The 19,346-nt window shown below is 38.6% G+C and overlaps 1 protein-coding gene across 3 annotated transcripts; it reads left to right on the forward strand.

The window, feature by feature from the left end:
• Nucleotides 1-17,646, forward strand: LOC139975506 (uncharacterized). Of its 3 annotated transcripts, XM_071983493.1 has the most exons (3): nt 1-3,687; nt 7,335-7,921; nt 15,335-17,646. In XM_071983493.1, the coding sequence occupies exon 3, from the start codon at nt 15,359-15,361 to the stop codon at nt 16,439-16,441; it is 1,083 nt and encodes a 360-aa protein (XP_071839594.1). In that variant the 5' UTR covers nt 1-3,687; nt 7,335-7,921; nt 15,335-15,358; the 3' UTR covers nt 16,442-17,646. The 3 variants fall into 3 exon arrangements, with proteins under 3 accessions (XP_071839594.1, XP_071839587.1, XP_071839603.1); XM_071983486.1 differs by lacking the exon at nt 1-3,687 and having other exon boundaries at nt 5,104-7,921; XM_071983502.1 differs by lacking the exons at nt 1-3,687; nt 7,335-7,921 and adding an exon at nt 10,195-11,062.
• The last annotated feature ends 1,700 nt before the right edge of the window (nt 17,647-19,346 follow it).

The following is a 19,346-nucleotide window of genomic DNA, read 5'->3' on the forward strand; positions in this document are numbered from 1 at the left end:
CCTGAGTTTTGGTCGGGGGGGGGGGGGGTAACCCTTCTTACGTGCAAAATTTAAAAGGAACTCAATAGGTGAAAATATATGAAATTTTCGCTTGTGAAAACAAAATCGACCCACAGTCCTGCACTAATGCAGACCCTTAGTGTGTTAGGCTTAAGCACACATACCGCCCTATCCTACAAAATTACGCAGTGTAGGCTATTATTTGGTGAAATGTTAATTCAGTCTGGCCTTTTTTTCTCTGACTTTCGTTTAAAACTTGAATGAGAAACTTTATTAGAAGTAGTCACACCATTCCCATGTCCTATAGCCGTTTGCATCGTTTGTATAGGCTTCATATCTAAAAGTATGCCTAATAGTACAGTGAGGCTATACTACAGTCTTCAAAATTGCTTCTTAAAATTAAGATGATTCCGATGAAAGAACAAACAATATAAGACAGAGAGGATAGCAATAACTATACAGGTTTGTAAAAGTTTGACCGCGCACGAGAGTGACCACTTTGGTTATTTTCTGGCATATGATTTAAAGTCAAGACTAGAGTTTTATATAAGTGTATGGACATGGCGTTGGTTCTTCATATCGAGGTATTGGCCTAATAAGAATAGGCTACGCTTAAGTCTCCTTTGTTCGGCTTTCGTTCTTTGTTGCTCTAAACAGCCAATTCGTTCCCTCTTACTGCAGTCTCAGTTTCCTTCATTCATGATTACCAGGACGCTCCGTCTGTATTAGTTATGAACCAACCCACCGCTGTGCGTTAGTGTCTGTTTTACCAATTTCTGATTAATTTTATAGTTCTTCCAGAAATAGATACTCCCTTTTCTCCGAAATAAATTCACGACCTTTTCTGTTAAACTATATGGTTGTTCGCACTTTTGCTCTATATTTGAAGATAAACAGATTTCCGCGTTTATGGTTTATCTTCGAGGATCACCACCCACCCCATGTACACGGAAGGCAATTAGAGCGAACGGCTCGGTATACCTTTCATTCGGACTCTCGCATCGGTCGCGAAGAAGCACTTCACACCTATATTTTACGCGGAAGCGTGGAGGGTTGCTAAAGTTTAAGGGAAACGGAACTAGGCCTTTATAATTGTTCTTGCATCTTTTAATAAACTCTCCAAACTTGACTTGAAAATAAATGGTTCTATAACTGTACGTCGATAATGCTTGTTCTCTAACCCGTGAATTATGAAACTGAAAATAACACTTTTATGTTCATTGAAATACACCCTCCCCTCTACAATCATGTCCCTCACCCCCCCCCCCCCCCCCCTCCAAATATCGACCTTCTAAAGAAATTTGTAAGTATTTGTCAGCAGTTTGCGATCTGAACAGACAAATTTGTCCATTTTTCTTTTCAAACAATGATATCCTTCTCGAAGATTTTCGAAAACGTTTGATTTTACGTAACGTCAGCACCCCCAACCGTACGTCAATGCATGAAATCTGAATAATCCGCCACCCCACGTCAAAATTAATGTTCTTCGAGGGAATTTTCCCGGTCAAGAGGTTGTGTTCTTGATAATAAGCATTAATTACTTAGGCACGCGGTGCTTTTATATCATGAATAAACTGATGTATCGTATATTTTGTAGCATTCTCAGAGATTTTCGAAAACAATTGATTTTATATAATGTCAGCATCTCCAACTACGTCAATGTATGAATTTTGAATAATCCGCCATATCAAATTAATGTTTTTAGAGGGAATTTTCCCGGTCAAGAGGTTGTGTTCTTGATTAAATAAGCATTCATTAATTAGGCCCACGGTGCTTTCATAACCTGAATCAACTGATGTACCGTGTATTTCTTTGTAGGATTTTCAGAGATTTTGGAAAACGTTTGATTTTAAATAATGTCAGCATCTCCAACTTCGGCGTCTTTGAATTCTGAATAATCCGCCACGTCAAATTAATGTTCTTAGAGGGAATTTTCCCGGTCAAGAGGTTGTGTTCTTGATTAAATAAGCATTAATTACTTAGGCCCACGGTGCTTTTATATCATGAATGAACTGATGTACCGTGTATTTTGTAGATTTTGGAAAACGTTTGATTTTGTATAACGTCAGCATCTTCAACTTCGGCGTCTTTGAATTCTGAATAATCCGCCACGTCAAATTAATGTTCTTAGAGGGAATTTTCCCGGTCAAGAGGTTGTGTTCTTGATTAAATAAGCATTCATTAATTAGACCCACGGTGCTTTTATAACCTGAATCAACTGATGTAACCGTGTATGTCTTTGTAGCACGTGAGGTCATAAAGTTGAAACTTGCGTGACAGAATCTTGACCATTGCAACTTAAGCTATATCAATTAACTCAATTAACGAAGATGACATTCTGAACCATGCCGAAGTCCTCATAGCGATTGTTGTGCTGATTGCATTTATCATTAAAAGCGTATAGTCATTGAGAGGAGTTATTCATACGGGGAACACCCACTTTCTGTTCCCTTAGCTTCTTTCAACAAACATTGAAACCTTCGCGGCTTTGAGATTCCTGTAGTTCCGGACTTCCTGAGACTCTCCACTCCCCTCTCCCTCCCCCTCCCCCTCCTCCTTCCCCCTCCCCCTTCTATCCTTTCTTCATCTTCTACAGCCTGTGACGTTAGTAGCACAAAATGTCCTCATGCTAAACGCTCACTTAGAAAGAGAAAGGGATGTACAAAATTATGCAACAGTATATCATAGACCAAACTCTGTTTATCGTAACATCTATAACATTGCATTGATTTGTCATTTTCAAGTTCAATTTTTTTGACGTATCTCAAAACAAGGTGTAGGAATTGAATATAAACTATAAGCAGGATGCTTCAATTGTATTCCACATTATACATGTTACCAACTGAATTATCCTTATAAGGAAACTATAAAATGACAGGGAAGGTGCTAGAAAAGATGGTCGCGATTTCCTTTCGCGGTCCGTGATATTTTGACCTATATATCCTTGGTATAGGACTATACTTTTCACTATGTTGTAGTGGCAAGGGTTCGTGATCAATTTCAATACCATTATTTGTTATTTTTGTTTTTGCTTGGCTTTAATATTTTTCATTCTGAATAGTTTAATTGGAACACTGAATATTAGGTTCAACTTAGCTATACTGCAGTGGCCATGGTGTATGTTGCTAAGCGGCATTCCCTTAAAATCTATACCAAAGCATGACTTTTTATTTTTGTTAATTTTTATTTGAGTGAGATGTATATTTCACTAGGACAAGGGTGGATGCAGGATTTGAAAAAAGGGGAAAAGGGAAAGGGTCGTTGAAGCCGACTGAGTAAGGGGGTCTGGATGGGTCCTCTTCCCCGGGAAATAGTTTCGTCTGACGTTTAGGCTATGAGTGAGGCCTTTAGCTTGGCCGACCCGCGAGGTTTTGCTAGTGTCTACTTTTAGGGGAGTATAGGAGGGGGTTGGAAAGGAGGGTGGGGGTGTACACGCCCACCTCTTGGATCCGCCCCTGCAGAAGTTTAAATTGTAGCATGCTGTTTCGTTTTTACAGTTAATATTACCGTATGGATTTCCCAGTCACGAGATTCTTGAGGATTTAAATAGGCACTGAATGCTAACTTCGAAGGCATTTCATTATTTCAGACGTAACTTGCGGTTAATTATTCGTAACCAGTTGTGATAGTTGGAAACAAAAGAAAAAGTGGCTGTCGGATCAGTACGAGTGGCGGGGGATTTTTCAGGTGAGGTATTATTGAGTCGGGTCTTTGTGTAGTTATTTTCATGTTTTATATACAAAGTGGCTATTCTTACAACTAGTTGTAAGAATAATTTCCGACTACGCATGCACAGTTGCTATTTTCATGACAGGAGTACTATTTTTATGACGAGGAGTAACAATAATTTGCGGTTAGGGTAAGGGTTAGGATTAAGGTTTAGGGTTATGTTTAGGGTTAGGGTTACCCCTACTACATGCGCAGTTGCTTTATTTACTTTACTGCACTTGAATTTGCCTTTGTCGTAAGAATAGTTTATAAATAATTGTTACGACTCGTCGTAAGAATAGCCACGGCCTTTTATATATGCTGTCGTAACTCGCCGTTTGGACCACGTATGGAACTCCAATAACGAAGTTGCTTGGAATATTGGTTTATTTGGTAATGAACAGTCCTTTATTTACAATTTAGTTAGGACGTTTGATCATAGCCTGAACGGTTGATCAAATTTACGGCCTCACATTTTTGAGGAGAGAGAACCTCCCCCCCCCCCCCCCCCCATAAACCCGACTTGAAACGTAGGTAGGCTACTATAATCATTCGCTATACTTTCTCTCTTTATTCGATAGATTCAAAATTCACTCCGATTAAGTTGTAAATGTCTAGAAATAGTGTAAAATGTTATTTCGGTAACTGGGGTACGAATACTTGGATTAATTCAGGTTACAATCTGTTCAGAATGCCAGGAGAGAAACTCACAAACATATCCCGCAGAGATGGATGGAAATTCAAAACGATCAGATATACCAACACCCCTTCTCATCCCCCTACCTAACCTGCTCGACCGCCCGCCCACCGGGCCCCTTTCCTCCCCTTACCCCATCTCATACGGTGCAACTTTAATACATTATCGTGTACAATGGTCATACTATGTGAATGAGTTTACCAGAACAATCATAACTGTATATAATTAAGTATATATATATATATATATATATATATATATATATGTGTGTCTTTTGCATACCGGAAATTTTGTCCAAATACATAGTATATATGGTTGAGCTTATTGGAAAGTTATAATCACGTACAGGAAGGAAGCGCGAGACTGGCTCGTATATATCTGCTATAGTAAGACTCGAACCGAAATAAACTGAACATATAGACACAGCAGTGATGATAATGAGCGCTTCCTCGTTAGTCTGAAGTAGAGTATTCTGCTCCAGTTCCTGTACTGACATAGGTTTATAACAATAAATAAATATGGTCGCGCTATAACACAATAAACAATAATATCGAATTCGGATTAGGTTCAGTCAGGCACTCAAAACTAAAGTAATTATAGGGGATGTAAATTGGAGCATGGCCCCCTACCACTCCATCCCCCTTCCACCCCCTCCTTCCACCCCCCCCCTCCCCCCACCCATCTTCCACGCATACCATCTGTACAATAAATTCACAATTTTGTGAATGTTTTGTGTTAATGTTTCAATGTTTGGTATCTATCCCTACATTCAGAAATTCCTGGCTACTCACTGAGCAGCGGGCATGCCATGTAGGCAAATATTGGATACGCTGTGCGATGCCCATGTCATGCTGGCTAGATAAACCCCTAGATTATAGGCCACCAAGGCCCCAAGTTTAAGCCTGCTAAACTTTTAATGCTAGGACACAAGTGTTAATGGAACTAAAAAATACTTCAATTTCATTGATCCGTAAAATAGTACTCTCAACTGCGAAAGATGAGAGCCACAGGTCGATTGCTCTCATTTCTAATTGGGGATTCGAGCAAACGATATTTTTGTACCGTTATTCCAAGAACTCAATTTGAGCAAAATTTGCGCTCAATCTGCAACCTATGGTTTTTCTTTAACAAATCTTGCTAGTAAGGTCAGTCTAAGTAGCCTATCCGGGGGGTATAACAAGAGCGAGACGAACACGATCTTGCCACGCTTAGAACGTGCGAGTGTTGATTTGAACGCCAACCTACTGCAGTGTGAGCCACTGCCGGTGTTATGAAATAAACACACGTGTGTTTTTCTTGCAATAGTGAAAACATATAGGTATGTCTCGAGGAAGGAGGAAGCTGGTACTAGCTGCTTGACGAAGGGGTGCGTGTATTGTAACCCTATCTGGGTGACGAAGGGGTGCGCGTATTGTTAGCCTAGCTGGGTGACGAAGGGGTGCGTGTATTGTTACCCTAGCAGGGTGACGAAGGGGTGCATGTATTGTTACCCTAGCAGGGTGACGAAGGGGTGCGTGTATTGCAACCCTTTGCAAAATGCGTTTACTACTTCGTTTAAGACTGTATTTATATTACAGTCTCAATGAAAGTGGAATGGGTTGAGGTTGGATCACGTAACGTTGTTGGGGATTATTTTGTGGGAGGAGGGGGGGGGGGGGGTCAGGCTCTCTCTTGGGCAGCACTTCTTTTAGAAAGCAGTGTAAACGTGCCTCAAGTCGTTTATCGTATCTCAACACGTAGGCTACATTGTTGTTTTCAAACAGCCGACTAGGCGTCCCCTCTCGTGTTTATCTGTTCATATTACCAAGTTATTTGTTAATACATGACGTATGTGGGTGCACCTACAATTTGTTACAGTATAATCGTATTACTGCTACTAAAGTAAAAAAAACAAGTCGCATGAGATGTTGTTGTCATTTCTCTTTTAGGGTCAAAAAGGGAAAATCCATAACACGGTCAACATACACCATTGATTGGCTGTATCGGTATTGCGACATACCGGAATGAACATAACAAATAGCCTAACCAGAACATACCGTATTATTTAAGACTTATACTTAACATGTACTAACATGTCCAAATTACATAGCCTAACAATGTAGCCTAACAGTACCCCATCATGTTGCTTGTTTCTTTGTCATTGAAGTTAAAGGTTGTATTTCGCCTCTTCGTGTGACGTGTATATGACGTCACACGTCTGCCCGCTTAGTAATCGTTTATGTATTCGAAAGTCCCAATATCTGCCATGAGCCGATTGCATTTGGAGGGTGCCAGGGGGAGCGGGTGAGGGGTATTGTTATGTTCCCTGCTGTTTGGAATGCTATTATGTATATTATATTTTATACGTTATAATTGAATGATAAACCTGTATCAGCTTTTATTGTGAGATTTTTTATATAATATCCAACGATTCTGCCAATGAAGCAGAGAAGACGCACGGCTCCATTATTGGCCTCACTAAACATCAGAACTTTCCCGAAAGTTAGCAGTCTCTCAAACCATGTACTCTATGCAACTTTATCAAGAAGAGATCCGTGATTGGTCGACCACGTTCTAATCAAAGCGACCTGATTGGTCGCACCAGTGCTTTGCACACGAACCCTCTAAACAAGAAAGAGTTTCCTATTTAACGAGTCACTCTATCAACTGGAGCATTATTCGATGGTGGGAGATATCACATGTGTTTTCCTGCAAAAAAAAAACCCGAAAATTACGAGGAATTTAGCAGACAAAATATTCGAACTTACGAGCGGAAGCCGATCCTTAACTTGAAAGGCCAAGATTTAATTACGACCATTTGAACATCGAGACGGATAGAATAATTTCTCTTCAAGTAGAGATTTATTTGTATTTCTCTCTCTCTGTAATAAAATTGAAAGTTTTGTCGTATAATTTAACTTTCTTTCATCTGTTAATATCCATTTTCAAGCCATCCTGCAGACTGACCTGTGAAAAGCTATACACAACTCTCCACATGCAGCAAATTTAGCCCGGCGCTCAGAAAGGAAATAGCTTTTTAAAGTATTCCCCGTCTTTGACGAAATTGTTTACTCGAAGGAGGTGGAGCCAAGACAGTTGCAAGCGAGTTGATTTATTGAAGTGAAATCCACGACAAATAAAAATCGAATTGACTGAGAGAGGACGTAAAAGAAGAAAAAATAAGGAGAAAGTTACGAGCGAGGCTGGAAGAGGTTGTCTACTTTCGTCAATTTTGGTGTCTTCGAACTCGAAGGAGGAAGGTTAACTTTTCGCCCTGGTTTTTATTTTGGGGTTCTGTGTCTATATTTGATCTCCCCTGGGACGTCGAACCTCGCCATTTCGGTCATATTTTCAAGGTCGCCCGTACACGGACGCTACACTGTCTCCATAACATTACAGGCGTATAGTCTTGTCAACAACTTCAGGTCTTCAGGACTGCTGGGGAGGACAACTTTGCTCCTTCTCTGAGAAGATCAAAATATTGAACTTCACCGAATTTAGAGTCGATTACCGTGACCGAAGGAAGACTTAGTCGAGGTAAGAAAATCGTTTTCAATTTTTTTTTTTTTTTTTTTTGTGGTTTCTGGAAATTGCATTGAACTAGGTCATGTTAAGCATGTACTTTAATAAGAACGAACTAGTAGCAAAGCATGCAGGCGCCGCCTTCATTAATCATTTAATCACTATTAAATGTTCAGTAATGATGTGCAACAGTAAAGTTACACAGAGGTTTCTATACAGTGTATTATTTCAAGGCAATCGATGTGAATACTCGGTAAACTTTGACAATATTGTTGAATACTGAATTTCCTAGCTAGGGAGATTCTCGTAGTCCAAAGCTAATGTTCACGGTACAAGAACGAACCCATGTGCATTATGAATTACTGTATACCTTCATCACCCAGTCGCTTCTCCACCCAAGCCTCTCCACCATGAAAACGTGTGAAGCATTAGAAGGAACATACAGTTTCCCAACCACCACACTACAAAGTTGCAGTCTATCTCGATCATATATAAAAGTGCATTCAATTAGACACTTAAATTTTACTTCGGATGATACCTTTAATTTTATTGGAAATATGTGTTTTACTATAGTTCATGTGCCTATTTTGGGGGGGGGGGGGGGGGTAATTCAGCCAATTTAAGTCCTCTTGCGGTTATAAATAGTGTACATTCAGGAAACATGAACGAGTTTGATTCCAACGAATTCTAAGCTCATCGGAAGAATTAACCCGTTACTGGTCCCTCATTGTTCTCAATTTAATGGCTTAACAATCTCCGTATCAACGCATTTATGAGGCGTTTATAAGGTTTTAATGATGCACTTTTAGAGTTGCTAACCTACTTTTCATACCCCAGCTGTACAAAAGCGATCTATATATTTATAAATTCTCTCTCACTTAGCCCATTCCTGGATATGTTAATAATCAATTGGTTTTATGTATGCTTTTTAACAAATCACATACAGAAAGAAAGTGAAATGCATGAGTCATTAAAGGGCAACCAAAAACGTCAATTTTCTAGAGGAACAACGCTGTATTCTAATAAAAAATTTGTTCCAGAATACGTGAAGTTTCATTCGAGACAGTAACGTACTGGTATGTTAATACTGTGGGGCAGCTGAGACGGGGAGCAAGGGACATCCCCGCCACTCACCCACCCCCCCCCCCCCCCACCTCACCCAGTTTCGTTGAAAACACAATTTGTTAAGACCATCGATTTGTTTGTTGGAAATCACAATTGTCCCTTTAATTGTCAGAAGTGGCCCTTTTTTTGGAAATTGGTACCCTTTCGTTATATTTGTCTATAATTTAAAAGTGCCTGTTAGTTGCAAAACATTCAAATACTGCACTTTTTCTTTACCGTACTAAATATAAAGCATACATATTGTAAAGTTTCCAGGCGACCCTCCAAGTTTCTTACCCTCCAAATACGCCCGCCCCCTTCTTCACCTTATAAATTCAAAACGTGTGTTTATTTCCAATATTTAAACAGAGGGGACCTGTGAAGTAAATGAAAGATGTTATAAGCATTGTTATATGAAATTTTACAAAGAACGAAGAAAACTGTACATGTTATTGTAAACTATGATTCAACAACCGAATCTCACTTTGAATTGGGATGGGTTGGGAGGTGAGGTGGAGGAGGGAGGGTCAACTAATCAAACTTGATCTTTGCTAAACTCTAACTGAATACCAAATACGTTTCTGTGCTCTCATGCAAGCACACCTCTGACGTCATCTGCTTTTCCGCTTTGTGGTCACCTAGGCGCATTTTTGCACAAGTACATTTTGGAATAGATATATCTATCGTATATACATGGCCTGCTAAGTGGCTCTTTTTTAAACAAGAAAAAAGAGCGCCCGGCTTTCCTGCAAAAAGTTTCATTAGTCACAGAATGACTATGCTACCGGTGCTGTGGCCGAGTGGATAAAGGCGGAGGCATTTGAAGCAATGAGGCTTAGCAATCGGGAGGTTCGGGGCTCGATTCCCGGCTGGGCCATAGTAAGGTGGGTTTTTCATCCAAGAGCAATCTACGGTTTTCCCATCTGAAATGGTTTTCTAAATTGAAAAGATTCCAAATTTGAGTTAAAATGTTGAATTGGAAGCCACCCGACGTGTAAGTTGTAATCCATAAGCCCTTGTGGGCTTCTTCCACATTTGTGGTCGCTTAAGCGTCGTGAAAATAACTGCTGATTATTATTATATTATATTATTATGATGGGGACATCATACATTTTATAGCTAAGTTATATTAACGGGTGTGTTATACTTGATGAAGTTGAGCCTATCACTCAAATAGATATGGATAGGTCTATACTGCTCGAGAGGTTTGTTTAGTAGACTTTTGTCTTTGCGAATGTAATTGTAAATGAAAATAAACAATGATAACTCAGCTTGTTGTGGTTGCCATATAATTTGTTATCCCTAAGGAAATAAAATCGCGATTAAAGTTCACTGTCACTTTGGTTCAGTCAGTTCAGCCAAACCAGATGCGTTAAAGCTCCCAACCTTCACATATTACCATTGCAACACGGTCATAACATGTGTACCTATATAGAGCCTGATAATTTGCATAAAAGTATCGGGCGGAGTTGTTATACTGTGACTTAATTATACCCCTTTACTATAATATCAGTTAATTACATGTATTGGGCGCCAATGAAAGTGTCATGACAAAAAATGACAGAAAGGGGGAAAAAAAGCAGAAGAATGCAAAAAGCAAGACAAAAAATTATATATTGAAAAACACGATTATTAGCACTTGGGTAGGCCTAATACAAGAATACGACTCAACCGGCGACTTTGATGCTTTTACTAAGTCTTCAATGATATTAAGCTTATCAAAGGACAAACAAGAAATACCAATGGTTTGTTCGTATTCTTAAGGGTTTCCTATCGCTTGTTTGTTTAATACCCTAGAGGTCATGGGTCATTCTTTACCCGGAAACTCGTTCGAGGGTCAGGATATCGGGAGGTTTCCGGGATAGAATATCTAGTTTAAAAGGCGGGGAAAAGTATCATTGGTTCTGGAATAAGCTGTGAAGAGCATTCATTAATCTCCATGGTACCATAGAACTGATAAAGGGAAGTTTTGGTTAGAATGTACCTCCTTTGTAAAATGATATGAGTCATGGCCGCCATGACGAGTAACATTTCCAAAAGACAGACACCGAGGTAAGACTTGATTTATGTAATGTTTATATGTATTCAATATATATATATATATATATATATATATATATATATATATATATATATATATATATATATATATATATATTATATATATATATATATATATATATATATATATATATATATATATATATATATATATTTATAGGCTATAGTATCATTTATTCAGGTTAATTTCTTGATACAACACATTAGGAATCAGCTTTCACAAACCATTTTCTATTATTAATACTGAGTGATATGGCTATTTGTGTGTGTGTTCACTGTGTTGTATAATTGCAATGCTAATTTTGGTGACCTTCTTTATAACAATAGTGTTAATGACTTTATGACGTCATGTCTTCCGGAGTAGTTTTAAGTGCACGATTTCCAAATCTTCTCAAATTCCTGTTTGTATAATGAACATGTAGAAGTAACTGGTCATTTACAATGTACAGATAGCTAACTGACTTATAATATAGCTTCGTACATGAAGTCTCAGTTGAACTGCCAGTGGGCTAGTATATTCAGTGGCCTGCTGCATGTTTCCTACGACTTAGTGTTATAAATGCATTTACATATGCGCTAAGGTTAGCCTAAGCTTATTATAATATGATTATAGTTTCATCGTTGAATGCATTCGATAGAAGGGTGAATACGTTTTTATTTCTGTAATGACCGCACTGACCCTCGTGAAATAATTATATAATATATATATATTGGTTCTATATCGAGCACGTGTGATTTACAAACAACGTCGCTAAACTGCTATAACGTGAAAATATACAGTCTTCAATATCGATACGTACGTGATAATGAAAATTGTAAATTGGATATATCTTTGTAACAACAAGGCACTAATAGTCATCTAATTTGTTACACAATAGGCGTGTTATCTCATTTAAATGGTTTTGTGATAATGATACAAAAAATATAGGTGTGTCGTAATGTTAAGTTTGTTTATCTGGCTGTGTGTTTCTATGTGTGTGAACACATAGGATGTTAGCCTTACAAAGTGTATACAATGGACTGAATCGTGATACTCAATTGACGTGATACCGCCAAGGACATACAATATAAAGTCCCGATGAAACTAAAGGGACTGAGGTTGAAACTGAATCAATACTGTTTGGCTTTCGTAGCCAGACAGTATATCTTGGGCAACTCTTCCTCAAAAGAGTACCCATACCGGTGTGTTTGTTCTGGGTTTCAAGTTTTAAGCAATCATAAAAGTGTTTTCAGAACGTTGTGTAAATAGCATTTAAAACTACGTAACGGATCCTGTTATTTTGAAGTAAAATTGTACGTGGGCGCAATGTCCGTATACTATATTATAAGGGAGAACTCCCCTAACGGCATTGTACTATTTCGTAACCATTGGGCCATATCGTGTTACAGTATGGATAATGGTGATACCAGGCAGATATAGCCTCTGGAATGTACAGATATTTACCAGTGTCAACCTATGTGGTACTGGAGAACACCGTACCCGACCCCACCACCCCGCCCACCCGCCCCCCCGCCCGCCCCACATACAGTAGACTAGTGAGGTATGTATACAGATGCAGGTTCGAAGGCTTTACAGAGAGAGATGGGGGGGGGGGAGGGTAGAGGGAGAGAGAGAGAGAGATATAGAAAAGAGTAGACAGTCGTGAGATATGCTCATGTAGGCTTCCGTATAAGTGTGTGTTTGGCGTAAACCTATTGACATAAGGCACACAGAGAGATGTACACTGCAGGGAACAACCGCCTACAGTTTAGCCAAGATGAGACTAAGGAACCAATACAGACAAATAACTAGAATCGGGTTAGGGCCTACTATTTTATCACAGTCGTACGGGAGACTGGTGTTGGAACCGATGGACGGGGTCGGGCAACACTCACTTCTACCAGGGGTCTGTCGTTTTCTTCACCTCCCCCTCCCCACCCCCTCCCCACCCCCCCTCACCAGCGTCCCGTTTTTCACAGATATATGTCATACTGAGAAATCGATGCAGTGAGTTCGTTAAGGAAACCGACGGTCAAAATGTGGTTCAGAGGGAAGGGTTTTCAAAACCCTGAACGAGGCTCGCGGAATCTTAGCTTGCAAGGTGTTAAAATATGACATGTGTATATTTTGTATATAGGGCCTACACTGTGATAGGACAACCGTTGCAATATACGGTATATGCACACAGTATTTACTTATTAAGGTTTATTAAAGACAAAAAGTGCTCAAATGAACACTAAGAACTATATATCGTACAACAATGGCAGATATATGAGTCATTCGAAAACCAGCTCAAATGAGTCATTCTCTGGTTCCCCTCTCCTTACAACTCACCTCTTCTGCTCGTTCAATTCCCCCTTTCAGCCTTCCACAGCCATTCTCATTTTCCCCTGCCCCTGCCCCCCCCCCCATAACCGCCCACTCTTTTTTCAGACACCTGAGCAACTCGCCACAACACCCCTAATATCATTCCCACAGGTTCAATATTTTTCGTTAATGGTAGCATATGATATCAATGATCGCACAGCTTAAGTATACAGGGATAAGACCTGGGAAACATTTATATCACTGTTTTTTATTTTTCTTACGTTATTTTGATTATGATGTGAAGATATCTAGAAGACAATGTCAACTCCGGACAGGAAATTGTAGAACACTCTTATCCACAAATATTCCCAGGTCAGGTGGCTCAGTATATACCTGCGCCTAGTATTATGTATATCTTATAGAGATTGGCGGTTCTTCAGCTATAGCGTGGCTGTACCTGCTCCGTGGTTAGAGGGCTCAAAATTCACACAAGATGAAATTCACAGGGTTTATATCACAATGAGTCATATCCGGATACCCGGAATTCTGCTATGGCAACGAGTAACCGATATGTTCACTTTAGTTTTGGCCAGGTGGTTCTCGTGAGACAAAATTCGAAATCTATATATTTCGTGGTGTGTGTATATATATATTTATATATATATATATATATATATATATATATATATATATATATATACATATATATACATATATATACATATATATACATATATATATATATACATATATATATATATACATATATACATATATATACATATATATATATTATATATATATATATATATATATATATTATATATATATATTTATATATATATATATATATATATATATATATATATTGCAGTGACACGTTTGTACAAATCACCATGGACTTAATAAGTCGCCTGCGCAATGTATAAATGATTTAAAATCTGTTTCACTTTTCACTTTAAATTCTCTCATTTTTAATTCATGTACACAAATAACTGTAAACATCTTAAAGAGTCAACATGTTTTTAGTTTTTTGCTTCTCATTTCTTGATAACATTTTTTCTTTTCTTTTGTACGTTATATAACGTGTCTCTTAAACTGTTCCGTACTCACAGTCACGTGATGTTTACTTCTAACCTAGATGTTTGAGGGGCAACGTACCGTTTTGTCTATATAGCTGTATTATTTGTGTAGTAATTAACTACACCGGATAGTCACAAATTTTCTCATAATTGTCCAGAAATACCACGAGCAGTGAACTTAATACATTCTCTCCTTTCGTTGGTCGTATCCCCCGGTATGGGATCGGATGCGAGTAATTCCCCCCTTCGTATGTAGACTGTATAACGCTTTCGAATTAATTCATTTTCCGGTAGAAATTATCCATCGTTCTTTGTGTGGTTCCACTACTATTAATCACCATTTCCGTGTTGTGATCATTCCTGGCTTGGTTTTAATTTATTGGCTAGGATAAACATGTATATCGATTCTGGAAGGCGGAATTATCAAAAAAAGGGTGAAAGGTATAATGTGTTGCTTAATTAACCAAAGCCAACCGCGCAGGAGTTTTGTTAGTTTATATGTTTCATATCAAAAGCAAAACAAAAGCCGGATTTTCGTGTCCTGCTCGAATATTTGTTTGATTTCTCAGTGAAAATGTTTTGATTGTCTGGAAATTCAATAAGGGGGTGGGGGCGGAGTACCTATTATAATGAGTAACATAAAGATGGTGGGTAGATTGGGTTGGGGGAGGGGAGGTGGAATGGTGATGATTTAAAGTCCAAAGGCATTCACTGTCCCTGACCGATTACCGATTCTTATTATATATATATATATATATATATATATATATATATATATATATATATACACACATACATATATATATATATATATATATATATATATATATATATTCAATATTTATATGTGTGTGTGTGTACTTATTTATTTTTTTTATTTTTTATTTTTTTCAGCTCGAGAACTTACCCATCATCAAGATGTTTGATTCCATATTGACACCGCCTGCCGTGAGCACCCCGTTGATGATCTCACCAGCACTGACCCATGACCCAACGTTGCCAGGGGTAACGGAATTAAGGAGACTAAGCTTGAAGCGAAGGCGCTCGATTCAAAACGAGAATGTTGACGCTGCTACTGTCACAAAGAAATTTGTCTTTCCAGGCAAAACATCAAATGTGTCCTTTGAAACCATTTCTAGGATTGTCCATAATAATTCGTTACCGTCCTCAGTACCACACATTGACTTAACAAATAGTACCCTCATAGGCAATCCTGCTGTCCAAGGTATTCATCTTCCACCTCGTTCCTCGTCGACAGAGGGCAGTTTACAACACATCAATGGTGTACAACTCCATCAAACGGCGTCTCCGCATGGTCAGTGGTCACCAGGTAGTCCATTCAGCCCCACTGTACATACTGATGGCCAGCCTGAATCTAATTTAATGGTGCATAATTTAGCGATGAGAAGAAGGGGCCCTGCTGGCTTATACTTCTGTCAACAGGGAATGCTAACGCTGGGTCACGGTGAGATCCCTAAACCATCCAAAAACAACCGACGAGCATTCACAAATGGTAGAGAACGGGAGCGACAACAGAATGTTAACACAGCTTACGCAGAACTCAGGAAACTTCTCCCAACCCACCCAATAGATAAGAAATTAAGCAAGAACGAAATATTACGGATGACGATACGTTACATTAATTTCTTGGTGAAACTTAGAGACGAACAAGAAGAAGAAGCACAAAAACGGCTCCAACCCGCTTCCGTATGTTCCGATGAAAGTAGCAACACTGATGAGATTCATTTGAATTATCCAATCAGGATAAAGACTGAGAAATGGGACCCTTCGTTAACGCGGGAAACCCCGTCCATTAAAGATCAAAGACCAGATAGTTGTGAGAGTTGGGCGGAGAGTGGGTTTGGGGACTACGAGCCGAGCCCGACCGACCGAAGAACCCCGAATGATGTGGGCTACGTGGTCGACACCCTCGACGAGACTATTGGCGAGAGGACAAATTCACGGGCTACGTCACCAGACAGTCTGATAACGGACTCGTAAACCAATTAATAAGGAGTTTACTGCTGAAACATTTCAAATTCATATCATGGAGTATTCGAAGCCTAGCAAATCTGCAAGTGTTCGACTCTTAATAAGTTATTCGCATAAATGAAGTTTTCATGAAGAGAAAAGTTTTGGTTCTCATTCCCTTTTCTTCTTCTTTTTTGTTTTCTTTTTATCCCTTCCCCCATCCCCAGACTGATAGGTCGATCGATTGACTGACTGATAGATAGATTGATGGATTGAATAATCGTTAAATTGACGCTGTATAATCGTCGTATTGCTAATCAGACTATATGGGCGTGATTCCGTTCGGCATTTCTTTATATAATTTATTAAGTGATCGGTATTTTGAATCATCGATTGATCGAATATTTGATTACACTCGATACTGTGCTACAATATACGTTTCCTTGGTTACCTGTACTGCAATGGGTTTCAATGTTAATGTCTGATGATATTTGACAAATATTCTTTTTTTTCCATTAGTGATGTTACTTAATACTCAATATGTTACGTAGAACAGCAAGGGCCACCACTGCGCACGACCTTCGAAAGAGACTTCCCCCCACCCCCTCCCTTTTTTTAAATATATTTTTGGCTAAACGCGGTTAACTGAAAAGGGAAGAAAGTAATCGGTTACGTAATCCTCTGAACCATACGCCGTTTGATGTCTGACGTCATTGTTTTCATATATAATTCATTGTAGATTTCGTACAGTGTTGGTGGTAACTGTGTTGGTGCACGTATGGGACGCCATATTCAAATGATTGTCTGAAGCCAACCTAATGATGTTTGAAGTGTGACATAAAGTTTATCTTGGCTTTTTCTCTTTCTTCTTCGGATTAAATTAAATATTGAAGAAATACGAATAAACGAAACGCGAAATATCAGTCTAACACGTACGTCTAATCGTGTTAGTAGGTAATTTGTAAATGTTCAGGCTGTCTTTATTATTTTTTTATTATTTATTTACGTTTTCTATGTTAGTATAGTAGGCCTATATATTGCATCATTTTATAATTTTTTTTACAAGTTTTGTATTATTTTTTTGTCTTTTTTTTTATGCAGTTAAGTTTGCGTGCTATCATGTTGCCATAAAGTACGATATATTTAATTAATTTCTGTCTATATTCATGATGGAAAATTGATTTCATAAACTATATGGCCATGTTTGAACTTTGGAAATAAAATGATTGAAATGATGTTAAGTGTTAGACATGAATATTTACTTTCTAGTTTCATACTCTGGTTTAAAAATGAATTATGAAGAAAAATCAAACTTCAGCAAAATAATTTTATCACCTCTGACAGATCAGAGAATTTGATCAAAATGTAGGCCGAATGTTAAATTACAGTTTCAGATTGACCTTGAGGAGAAAAGTACTTGGCAACCGAACCATTAAACCCCAATAAATAATAATCACCTACTACCATTTATAGTGCGGCAACCTTTGAAAACTATAAAAAAAAAATAAAAAAAATTGACATATTGCCAAGTTTTAGACCTCACGGAAATTGATATTGTGTTACTAGGTTGAGAATGTTACGTTATTCTTACGATTCGGTTTTACCAATTTTGTAATCAGATACGGTACTTAACCAGGTTTTTTTTTTCTTGTGAGTATACTTTCGTGGATTTTTGCACCTTTTACACCAGGATAAAGAAGACAGAATGAGGTTCCAAAATTTCAGACCTCTATTGAGGGGGGGGGGGGTAGGATACTTGGTGTGTGGGGTGGGAGGTGGGGGGAGAGGATAAACAACTCGTACAATCACCACCCTTGCGTATGAATTCAAACTTGAAATGGGGATGCTATGCTTCATAGGAAGGGGAGTGGGGGGGGGTTAATAAAAATTTTTTTTATTCATTTCTGATGTAGGCTAGTACAGTTCCAACTTCTAGAGCGGGGTGGGTGGGTGTTGAGGGTTGTCGCGATTAGGAGACGGACAGTTTTTCTGCACAAGACCGAGCATCGCTGGTTGCGTTTTCAGTTCAACTTGATTTCAACCTTTGTAACATATAAACATCATAATCAAGACTATGTGACTACATACCTTAGTAATGCTATTAAAGAATGACAAACACAAGGTTGGGAAGATTCACTGGAAAGCTTCTGAAATATTTGTGTTTGTGAACCCCTCTAATTGTAGATACATGTGTACATATAAACATACACGCAAACACACTTAGACGTGTAAGTAGCTTGTACCAACACCTACCAAACCGCAAAATATAAACACGGTTTCATGTTAAGGTGCTGTCTGGTGCATTGTCCTACATCTAGACAATCGTGAAGGTACACTAAGGCTTAAAAATAATTTCGAGTATAAGATAATTCACATATTTTCAATTAAGAATTTGATCTGCTACAAAATGACCCAATTTTTAATCACTTAGAATTTCTTGTCATGTAGGCTAGAATGATTAACCGCCTTTCGTGAAATGGGGGGAAGGTGGGAGGGGGGGGGGTACGGTACTACACAAGAAATCTGTCCGAAACTGTTCATGTTTCAAACTCTCCTTCACAACAACTATTGTCGCTATTTGGCGCGTGGCAATTCACCGCAGCACGTGTCTGGAATTATTGTTCAATTTATTTCCATGGAGAGTAGTCCATTCTGGTATAACATTCTGTCAGTTATGGTTGACTGGTCCTTGAACCCTGCTGTTGTTTATTTCTACTCCTTTCTGTACATACCCCCTGATCCTAATCAACAACCTGATCAAGTAAACAGATGATCTCCAACAGAACTCTTCAAGACGACACGGCTTCATATGTATCCAATAAAACTCAGCATCTGCAATCTATGTCAGTTACGACAGAGGTCACTTGGCTGCATGTGTTAGTGGAGTTTCAAAAGGCATTAACCTTGCTTTCCGCAACGACATATCCTTAATAAA

This window comes from Apostichopus japonicus, chromosome 2, assembly GCF_037975245.1.
Source record: "Apostichopus japonicus isolate 1M-3 chromosome 2, ASM3797524v1, whole genome shotgun sequence".
Lineage (NCBI taxonomy): Eukaryota > Metazoa > Echinodermata > Holothuroidea > Aspidochirotida > Stichopodidae > Apostichopus > Apostichopus japonicus.

What these genes read in the sequence shown, in the direction of transcription:
- LOC139975506 (XM_071983493.1), top strand. Translation starts at nt 15,359, where the DNA reads ATGTTTGATTCCATATTGACACCGCCTGCCGTGAGCACCCCGTTGATG.